Raw genomic sequence first — 11,346 nt, 5'->3', positions numbered from 1 at the left:
TTCGATTCAGCGAACCGTTCCTTCAGATTTATCATTTTTCGGTATGTCGCCTCGTCAGCGGCTACCGGAAACGCTCGTTATCGCGGATCCGCTTGTAGGAAGTCCAGTTCCTTTGACAGAACTTCATTTTCCGCGACGAGCGACGCAACGGACTGTGTTCGACGGAAAATGTGACTTCGTCGAGAACGAATCTTACCTGGTTCGTGACGGCGATTGTGGTATACGATTGTTCTTTCTGTTCTCCCAACAATGCGCGTGGCAGAAGTGCTGGTTCTCGCGGTACAGTTCGCTGTCGTTTCTGGGAGACTGACTCTCCTCACGGGAAGAGAAGAACAGGGTTGGTACACTTACAGCAAAAGAGAATTGGTCTGCGTTTCGGACGACGACGGCGCAGGATTGACGTGGAACAGTAATTTGAACTGGAAAGAGAGTTCTTACAAGTTCTCTGACAGACAAGACGTTTATCGTAAGTCCGAGGATGTTCTTCGAAGATTCGACGAAATAATCTTGCGAGAAATAAAATATCTGCTCTACTGGTCACTAGAGTGGGAATAATCACAGATTACTGGACCGCGTATCTTTATGCAAATTCTAAATTTCAACAGATTCAATTTGTCAACTAAAAAATTCCTCACGATAAGCATGGAGTCTTTAATGTCATGTTTTCTTGTATTTTAAAAATGTGTACATGCTATAAACGCATAAAGATCCACAGTCTGATGATTACATATTGAAGGGTCTGTCTCGAAGCAGTGATTTTTGTGAGTCACACTGTGCACGAATTGCAGCTTTCCAAAATCCAAATGGGCCCCGCTCAAGGAGTCTACTGGACTGTGAATTGAACCAGAATGGTAGCTGCACCTTATCCTGGAGCACCGAAGGCTGGAGCCTAACAAGCTCCATCGATACACCTATGGGACCTGTGCTCGATCGACGATGGGAAGGTTCGATTTAATAGATCGACATGCAATTCAATATCGGAGGGTTCAAAGTTTATGTTTCGTAGGGTTCATAGAGTTCAATATATCGGACCGGTACGATTTTATCCGCACGATGCAGACACCGACGCTCGTGGTCTCCATTCGAGGAACGGTAGATGGTTACATACTAATTTGCGAGGGCAAGGATGTTACCACCGAGTCGTGCTACTGGATAATCATTGGTGGCTGGGGGAACACAAAGTTGGTGTTATTTGTATAGGAAAGTTGGTTCTTGAAACGGCTGTGAAGAACCTTTATAAAATATAATAGTATTTACGGGAGCTACACGAACATTTATCTCTTTTCGTAATCATTTTAACGAGTCGGAAATAGATTCACTGCTTCGAATTCGATCTACCCAATTTCATTTATATGCATCAAATCCGCAGTCTATTGATAACAGTTGTTCGAGACAAACATTGATTCACAACTGTGTTAGTCAGATGATTTATAAAACAGTTCTAAACAGTCGTCTTCGGAACCGTTTCAAGCTTCGATGCATAATGTCTCGAATAATTTCGAAGCCTCAAATCTCTGACAACAGGTCGGTGATACGAAAATGCGCGAAAGGAGTACCAATACCGCCCGAGTATCCGAAAGAGGATTCCTGCGTGCAGGAAAGAGATAACATCACGGTGATTTCATCGACTAATTCGATTCGATTTGAATATCCTGATCTTGGAGTTTCTAATAGTTCATTGTCACCTGTGATACAGCACGCGGCACTCTCCCCGCTCGAGTGGAAAACGTTCGTCGTAACGTGGAATGAAAGCACGAGGCACATTTCGGTTTACGACAGCGAGAGGATGATCCTAACTTACATTGACAGTGAGGAACGCTTGTCGAAAGAGAATACTAATCATCATCTGTTTCTGAGGAGTACCCGTCCGGCGCTGTTTCGGTTTCACGCATGTGAGCTTCTCAGATTGATCACAAAATGAAGCAATTCTCTTTACATTCGCCACTGACCCCGCCACTACTAGACATTATCATATGATTCACTTAATTTTTGTGTTCAATCATTTAACACTAAACCCACCACGCATTGGCATTGATTAATATTTGTTAAGTGCTGACAGCAATCAACGTGTAAAAATTTGTATCGGGAATAGTGTCACTGTGTAGGTCTATTTCAGACAATTTCCTTCGCACAACCGAGCGAGACGCAGTCCTCGCGAGTCCCGAGCTGTTCGTAACCACCACCAACTTCTGCGTGGAAATGGCAGTCGGATTGTGTGCAGAGTGTCAGCTGGAATTGACGCTGGCGGATCCTTCCACCAAAAGAGTCGAACACATTTTGGAAGTGGCAAAAGGATCTCCTACGGTTCACGGTTTGCCAGCATGGCAATACGTGCGTGTCAACAAGTCTCTCTCTTCGTGGAATTCGAGGGTGAAACTGAGAATGGTTACTATACTGAAGCAGGAGACACCTAATCCATTGTGGGCAGTGGCAAATGTACGCTCGTGTCCACTAGCAGGTGTGAAGTCCATAAAAATTATTTTTCCAGTCTCTCTTTTGGTAACCGAGCCGTTCGATTTTACTACAAATCACCTGGAAAATTGATCACGATGTTTGCCCAGATTCTATACGAAAGGGGAGAATGAAGGCGACGCAGGATTACGATGAATCGCAATATTATTGGCCGAACGTTACCTGTCAGAAACTGTTCTACAACGAGAACACCGTCGTCAACAGTTTGCCTCCTGCCACGGTGGACGTGGAACTTGGTAATGTTTGACCCTTCTGTCAATTCCCAAAACTTTCTACGACGTTCGGTAACATTGTTCCAGTGTATATTCTCATACACAATATTTTCAAGACACGTTGGACAGAGTTCTCCACAGTTTCCTTCGATAACGTCGCTAACGAGGGAAAACTGTGTGCTAAGAGTCATCGAATGATCGCTGTAATTTCTGCTTTTGCCCATCAGCTGATTCAGATTGCCAATTGGGCAAAGTGGGACCGTACTGCTCTATCAGCTGCGGTGAGGATCTGCAGCTCGAGGAGGACTGCAAGAATGCAAAGATCTGCGAGGAAGCAGGCTGCACCTGTTCACTTGGCTACATTGGGCCACATTGTGGCAAAGGTAACAATCTTTACATAAAATGCTTGCTCGGTGCAAAAATAAATGAAGTAACAATAATTACACTGTCCCACACCAGAGGTGGGCATTATTTGGCGAAGCATATATTTCAAATACTATTTAATATTTTAGATTTTATTTTGCCTAAAGAAAATAGTATTTTAAATAAGATATACAATTTGGAAAATAAAATATTTCCATTTTAACAATCTGAACATCAAAATAAAATATTTCTATTTCAACAATTTGATCCAGAAAATAAAATATTTCTGTTTTAACAATCTGAAACACAAAATAAAATATTTTACTTTTTGCATTGTTATAATACTCTGAGAAACCGCATAAACATATGCAGTTTATGTATATCTTATCGTTAAGAAACGATTTATACTCATAAATGTACTGAATCCGAACCATTATTTTCAGCAATAATACTTATAATTAAAATTAAAAGTAAAGACAAAATACAAATATTTGCAATATATTCTTCAAATAAAATACTATTTTCAAAAATTACTGCCTCTCTCAAATAGATTATTTTATTTTCAGAAGTTACTACATCAAATAAAATATTTTATTTTCAAAGTTGTACGCATACTTTAAAATAAATAGGATGATTTATTATTTACTATTTAAAATACTATTTTCCCCAGCTATGTCCCACAACAATTTCGCGTTTCGATAATGTATTGGACTATTAAAAAAACTATTAAAATTTATTGGACAATGTTATTATTCGCGGCCGACACTTGTCAATAGAGTCGATTTTCAGGATGCGACCCACCGCGGTATGGCCAGCATTGCAATCAGATTTGCGGTTTTTGCTTGTACAACGATTGCAATTTTCGCACTGGAGAGTGCAGATATGGTTGCGACCAGAGGAGAGGTTACAAAGTACGACCCCATTGTAGAATAGGTAAGTTAGCAGAAGAATGGTATCAGAAAATAATCGTAAAATAATCATTTTCGTGTACTCCGAAGGTATCGATCCTCCTCCACCTGTGGCCATCGATTTCATCAACGAAACGGCGGTTGAGGTTTTTCTTCCAGTGAAGGAAGAATATAAATTAGTACACCTGAGTTACGCGTTCCAGATACTGGTAAGCAGAACCGAGTTCAATGATGTTACTCGTAAGCAATCACTCTGATCGAATTTCTGTATTCGCTAGAAAGAAGGAGAACGGAATGAACGCAAGTTCGAGGACGTTACAATGAAGAACAACGACACCCAGTTAATTGCGTACAGCAACACCTTGCAACCTGGTGTTTCCTATAGTATAAGATGCATTTTGCGGACGGATGATCCCATGGATATTACGGGCGAATGGAAGAACTTCACGACACGCTGCAATCGTAAGTTTTTCAGGGGATGAATCTTGGGATGTACGATGTCACTGTGAAATTAACGTTTCAGCGAGCACCAGCTTCGACGTGGAACTGAAGAACACGAGTCTGATACTGAATTGGGTGCCGCAGGATTCGACATCCTGCCCAGCTAAATGGTACGATGTCGTTTTCGAGAACAGAGACACAGGTGAACCAATCCATAACGGACCTCTGAGCAGCCTGCCGCACGAATTTGAACACCTGGCACCATTCACTGTCTATAAGATCGAGATCACGAGAGGAGCAAAGGAGTTCTTCTCGCGGCAAGTTCGAACTCTCGAAACAGGTGAATAGAAATTATCTTAAATCTGTATCAATAAAATTCCAAAGTCTATTTAAATTGCTGATCTGAGGAAAGTCTCAAAATGCATTTATTCAATTAACGAGATGCTTGAAAATGTTGTTCACGTTTATAGCACCGTCCGAAGTGAGAAACGTGAAAAGCGAAATGACGTCGAGGACCGTGAAATGGAACTGGGACCGTCCTCTTCACGCAAACGGAATCATAACGAAATACAGAGTTGTGTTGAAGGTAACGAAGAGCAGACAGGAACCGAACGACTATGGTCCTAATTCAATCGCAATTTCCAGACCATTCAGTATTTTGGCTGCGCCGAGCTCAGCTTAAATTCACCGCAAAAAGAGCTCACAGCATTCACCAATCTCACCAGCATGGAACTCTCAGACGTGGCGCCGTATGCGAGACACACTGTGAAAATTTCAGCCTGCAACTCCTTTTGCAGCGAGGACTGGGAAGATTTCTTCTCCACCAGTATAACTGGTAACTCATTAGACTTCGAGTCTTTATGATTTGCATTGATTGTAAGATACAGAAGCTACATACACATTCACTGTGGTTCTTAATTTTTTTAAGTGTTTTTCAATTCTTTAAGTAGTTTTACTGATTTGTATTCAATCTACTAATTCTTGTCATGAATGAGCAGGCGACAGGCAAAACGATAGAATTGTTCGAGGTAAAAAGGAACTTGTATTTCGCTCTTATCTTATATAAAGATCTGCAGTCTGTTCATCGTAATTTTCGACAATTACGATTGATTAAAGATTATTTTTCCAGAAATCCCGTCCGAGACGTTCAGCAACGTCAGGTTCGAGGGGTTCGTGCTATCGTGGAGTCCGCCAGAAGACTGCAGCACGATCACCGGCCCCGTGAAAGCCAGATTCATCATCACCGGAGTCAGTGGAGCGGTGGAAAACATCAATGTCACGAGACAAACGGGGAAAGATGAGTTCAACCTAAAACCATTGCTTTATGGCGCGGAGGACTACGTGGCGAACATCTACGTGATCCGAAACTGGGGCACTCCGCACAACGAGTCCGCTGTACGGAGGTTCTCTTTCACCTCACCCCCAAAAGGTTCCGAAACTTTGTGGAAATCTGTGTGAAGCCAAACTTGACGCTCAATGATCGAGATTACTTTTCATAGCCCCGCCGCCAGTGAGAGATCCAGAAGCGTACGAGTACGACGCCAAAACCAGTAACATGTACCTGAGATGGAAGGCACCAGAGCCACCCCATAATGGCAAAATACTCCGCTATCATGTGAAAACTAAATATCAAAATTTAGGGACCGGATACCCGAAAGACTATTGCGCTTTGTGGACGGAGTATATTTGCGCAACTATACAGATTTCCTACCCTATACACGGAAGGGTTCAGGTGAGTCAATTCCCCTGATCTGGCGACACTGCTTTTATGTAAGATCAGCAATGATATAACAATTTATGTATACTGGATCTGTTCCTAATCGGCAGGTGTTAGCAGAGAACGAGAACGTTTCCGATTACAGCAACGCAAGTTTCGTTACTATCTGGGTCTACCCGCCGGATCGACCGGAAGTCTTTCGACTTCAGGCGCTTCCTCAAGGTCTGGTCGACGTTACCTGGTCCCACCCATGGCGTACAGGCAGACCCCTCAGCAAATTCATTCTGATCATAAGAACAGTTTCCACGAATCTCAGAACGACTGCTACAAGGACATACATCCCGAACCGCGAATATCTAGTGAAGAATTACGAAAAAGAATACAAGGACCGATTGTACCTAATGTCATCGACCACCTACGAAATCTCCATCGTTGCCGAGACAGTCGAGGGTACGTTCAGCGTGGAAAACATCGATCGGGTGCATACACCTCTGGCGATCGCGTTCGAAAAGGAACTGACCTTGGAAGTACGCAACGAAAGTTCATTGATACTGTTGCACATCCCTGCGGTTTTGAATGCCACACAGCACAGCGTAATGCATGTAATCGTGAAAGGTTCGCAGCCCTGCGATCACTCTACCAAGGCGAGTCGTGTCCTCGCCGACAAAGCGGGGATCGACTACTATGACACCGCATGGCGCGCGGCCACTTTTCCCGTAAGTATGGTAGATCAGTCTAAATTGTGGAAGCAATTGTTAGTTACTTGATAACGAGGTCGATATCCATCCGCAAACTGTTTTCTATGTGGCAGACCAACAAGTTCGCCGACAAACCGTTCACAGTGGGCGATAACAAATTGTACGATCGCGCGAAAAACTGTCCCCTGAAGCCGCAAGAGCCCTACGTGATAGCTGTTCTGGTAACGGAGGAGGAATCGCAGAATGTCAAGGTTCTACTCGCGAAATCGTTGTCGGTGCATATGGGCGAGGTGCCTAAGCGACCAATCGTCATCTGGCTTCTCCCTATCATCGTGGCTCTTATCTTAGCAGCCGGAGTTTTCTATTTATACCGAAGGTAACGCCAGTTTTGTGGCAGGGAAGAGTTCGAATCTGCAAACTTTCGTAATTTTGTAGGAAAAGAATGAAACGACTGGCGGTCGAAGTTCCCCAGGAGGAACTTGTTCTCGCCGCGAACTCGCCGAACCAGGAGGACAAGGAGTCGTTGAATTCGAATCGGATTATAACCACCACGCCTATACCACCTCGCAAACAGTCTCTATCCCGCGTCGACACGCTACCCGCGGATTCTTTGCTGCTCGCTGGCCACGACGACTCTAATCAAAAGGAAAATAATAGCTCGCTGGTGAAAGTGAAGGACTTCGAGGATTACGTGAAACAAGCCATCGAGTCGGGCATCTTGGATAAACAGTACAACGTAAGCCTCTGCCTGATGGATGATTAATTTTCACGCATTTTCGTTCGTCGTCTGATTTTCTATTTTTCGAAAGACAATGCCCAGGGGCCAGACCAAGCCGTGGGACCATGGCAAGCTGCCGCAGAACAAACCGAAGAATCGGTATGCGAACCTCATAGCCTGTGCGTAAGAACCGCCTAATTATTTCTCTAAATTGAACAATTAGTTTCAGTAGGATCTACAAAAGCTGTCAAAGTGACCAATCTGAATTTTTTAGTCTTGATTTCTTTGAGTTGATAGGCATTTGTGGGATATTTTAGGATCCTGATATCGCAGTGAACGAATCAAAATATCTAATCGATCTTTAATAAATCCCTTATGATTTATAGATGATGAGAACCGAGTGATACTGGAGAAACTACCAGACGATCCTCACTCGGATTACATAAACGCAAATTACATCAAGGGCTACAAGAAGGAGAGGTGTTACATAGCAACACAGGGACCGAAGCCAACTACCGTAAACGATTTCTGGAGGATGATCTGGCAGGAGGAGAGCCTGATCATCTGCATGCTGGCGAACGTAATAGAGACTGGAAAGGTTCGATCAAACAGGTACTCCAGTAGAGTAATGGTAGAACGAACGAGTAATTAGCCGATTTTAATAGACCAAGTGCGAACAATATTGGCCGGACATTGGGAAGAAGAAGAAGTATGGGGATCTGGTTGTTCACAACGCGAAACACACCGTGTACGCTGATTACACGTTGCGCACGTTGTATCTGACTTGCGGAGAAGAGACTCGCAAGGTAATTAGTCCCGTCTTGAAATTCTCAAGCCTCGGAGTTAGATTGTAAGGCAGCGGGTTAATTTTCAGTGCTGTTTCGCAACTAGATCGAACACCTGCACTACACTGCATGGCCTGACCACGGAGTGCCGTTGTCAACACACTCGGTGGTGACATACTTGAAGAAGCTATTGGCAACGTCACCCGGAAATGGGCCCGCAGTGGTCCACTGCAGCGCAGGCGTCGGAAGAACGGGAACCATAATTCTCTGCGACATCTGTCTACGAAGGGCTGCCGCCGAGGGGGTATAACGAATTTACAGCATCCGTTCAGCTATAACATTTTACGCGTCCAATAAACTATAATTTCAGGTGGTCGACGTGTTCGCCGAGACAGCGTCCATCAGAAGCCAAAGGGCCAACATGGTGGACACTAAGCAACAATATCTGTTAGCACATTTGACTCTCCTCGAGTGTCTACTTTCGATCTCGACGTCTCTACCCTGTGACGAAGTCTTGCATGCGAAAATCAACGAGCTGAAGAACCAATTGCCCATTCAACAGCAAAGGTAGAAAGTTCTGGTACATTTGAATAATGCTCGGTGGACGACCTAACTCAAAAGAGGATTTTCAGTCTAGAGAAGGCAATCTGGCAGGACCAAGCCCTCAGGCCAGCAGCCAGTCAAATGTCCCTGTCGAAATGCAATCTCGACAAAAACAGATTCCCAGAGTTAGCTTCAGGTGCGGAATGATTAACTAGACAAATTGTACCTTTAAGGGACGCTGATGCTATAGTACTTTCATTACAGCGAGAACCGGCAGGGTGTACTTGAAGAGGTATCCACCGACAGACGAGGACAGCGATTACATATCCGCAGTGTACGTGGACGGTGTTAAAATGCAGAATCAGTATATCGCGACGCAATCGCCCATGCCGGGGACGCTTGGTGATTTTTGGAGGATGGTTGCAGAGTATAGAATCGAATTGATCGTCGCTTTGCAACCACCTGACCCTGATGACCCGGTTAGACGATTTATAAGAAAAATTCTACGGCATTTAAACGGCCACGAATTTTGGGGGATGTTAAAATTACAGTTTTACATTGGTCCTTCTTTCAGACCTGTTGCTCGATCGTCCCAAGCTCGGAGTTCAAGCCAGTGCCGTATATAAATGTCAAAACAAAGGAAACTATCACGAACGACTACTACTCGCTGGAGAAGTTAACTCTGACCGACAATATGACGGTAAGTAGCTAAACTGGACTTCTCTCGGTGGCTGAACATTTTAATTTTTCTTTTACTACAGAAGCCTCTTACTGAGCTACAAGTGACGATAGCAAGTTCGACGGAATGGAAACCCGGAAGAAATCAAGATCCACCGTCGATGATCGCACTGGTGACACTGTGGCAAGCAACGGAGAAGATCGCTAGGGGAGATGGACCAACAGTCGTTTTCTGCCAGTAGCTATTTCGCTATCAATGTTGATAAAATCGACAATCGCTAGATATTGCATCGAAATTGTTTTCAGCGACGGTGTAACAGGCTGTGGACTCTATCTAGCCTTAAATGTACTGTTGGAGAGAATGGCACTGGAACGAGAGTGCGACGTTTGTTTGGCCAGTCGCGCGGTTAGGCGATCTAATCACAATTTCGTCCAGAGTCGGGTAAATGCAACAGTTGCGATAAAATTACAATTGTGTATTTACATTTCTATCTGGATGTTGTTGCTTTTAGGAACAAATGGAGTACTTGTACGACGCGGCGATCACATACTTGAAATACTTCGAAACGTACGCGAACTTCGCTTGATTGATCTCGGCGAGGGGTAAGCGAGTCATCGATCATTCGGTCCGCCGAGCAAATTGATTCGATCGGATTAAACGAACCCGGGGACCGGTTTCCTAATATGTGTCGCTCGGCCGATCAATTATATACCGTTACGTAATTAACAAACTCGAGACCCGCGGTTTTCCCTCCCCGTTTTTTCCGTCGCTTTCCACCTGCACAAGGCAAACGACTTTCATTTCCCACGAGCGACATCGCGATTTATCATAATCGTATGCAGCAATGACCTCGCTGCACGGCGATCATCCCTTCCCCCATCCAACATCATCGCTGCGCGTCGTCTGTGGTTCGCATAACCAGCGTCTTCGGCCTCGTTAACTAATCGTAATAACGGCTAACAGGAGCATAAAAGTTTCGCTTCGACGTACAAGCATCGATATCAATGCGGACGCGATCGTCTGCAATGCGGGACAACCGTAAGCTATTAGGTTCACGAGCGAATCTTTTTTCTACGACCACAGAGCTGCTGCAACTGTAATAATACAATTAAGGGCTGAAATTAAATCGTTAAACTACTTCCTGGAATAACTAAATTGTGCACAGAACATTTGGATTCCCTAATTACGCCAATTACTCGTGAATGTTTGAAATAAACTTGCATACCTTTCAGCCATTGCAGGAGCCCTAAATGTTCCATACAAATCCTTAATATAATCGCTAAAAAGCAGAATCATTTATTTATACATTCCTATTTAAAGCTGTACACGTTATGCCTGCCATAGACCACCTAACAATAAGCTGATTAATACCAAACAATGCCTGCCGACAAATTAATTAAATAGAAAATGATACCAACTCTATAATCAGATACTTACTCCCAAAAACTCCATCTTGGAACCAGGTATTTCTTACAGGAAAGATTTTGATGACATTCAACACCTTGGTGGAATAAAGGGTGCACCTGTTTGTGTATATACACATTATTTATTTACAAAATAATGTACAAGTTGCGATGTACGATATAAAGGTTTGGCTTCTAAAAGGTTCCGTCCTGTTGCGTTTTCGATGATGACCCTCAGCATTACAAACTTTCAATTGATACAAGATAAGCGTAAATTGTCTGATAAGATTCGAATTCTCAAGTAGAAAATGTTCTGAAAAGAACAAGCAATACGTAGAAGATTGTGTAGTCCACGGTCCCGGAACAAGTTTACAATCAGCTGGATGACGACACGGGCTGTTCCTAAT

General features: G+C 43.7%; 1 protein-coding gene across 1 annotated transcript; it reads left to right on the top strand.

Moving 5' to 3' along the window:
• The first annotated feature begins 79 nt into the window (after positions 1–79).
• LOC143211406 (uncharacterized) lies at positions 80–10,958 on the top strand. The gene is made up of 29 exons (XM_076429058.1): positions 80–466; positions 789–944; positions 1,007–1,181; positions 1,525–1,892; positions 2,093–2,458; positions 2,562–2,708; positions 2,912–3,067; positions 3,837–3,980; positions 4,046–4,164; positions 4,234–4,417; positions 4,479–4,736; positions 4,867–4,982; positions 5,042–5,231; positions 5,526–5,825; positions 5,896–6,128; positions 6,224–6,829; positions 6,925–7,187; positions 7,247–7,547; positions 7,621–7,708; positions 7,916–8,127; positions 8,195–8,335; positions 8,421–8,618; positions 8,685–8,881; positions 8,947–9,053; positions 9,122–9,336; positions 9,432–9,557; positions 9,619–9,773; positions 9,842–9,977; positions 10,048–10,958. The coding sequence occupies exons 1-29, from the start codon at positions 250–252 to the stop codon at positions 10,120–10,122; spliced, it is 5,949 nt and encodes a 1,982-aa protein (XP_076285173.1). The 5' UTR covers positions 80–249; the 3' UTR covers positions 10,123–10,958.
• Positions 10,959–11,346: the final 388 nt, after the last annotated feature.

This window comes from Lasioglossum baleicum, chromosome 8 (assembly GCF_051020765.1).
Source record: "Lasioglossum baleicum chromosome 8, iyLasBale1, whole genome shotgun sequence".
Taxonomy (NCBI): Eukaryota; Metazoa; Arthropoda; class Insecta; order Hymenoptera; family Halictidae; genus Lasioglossum; species Lasioglossum baleicum.
The sequence above is the reverse complement of the archived record's forward strand: the minus strand, read 5'-3'. Positions and strand labels throughout refer to the sequence as shown.

Bases quoted from the DNA above. Each gene is read 5' to 3' on its own strand.
- LOC143211406 (XM_076429058.1), top strand. From the start codon at position 250: ATGCGCGTGGCAGAAGTGCTGGTTCTCGCGGTACAGTTCGCTGTCGTT. The intron at 4,983-5,041 runs GTAACGAAGAGC...CGCAATTTCCAG, and splicing joins AATACAGAGTTGTGTTGAAG to ACCATTCAGTATTTTGGCTG. The intron at 8,882-8,946 runs GTAGAAAGTTCT...GAGGATTTTCAG, and splicing joins TTGCCCATTCAACAGCAAAG to TCTAGAGAAGGCAATCTGGC.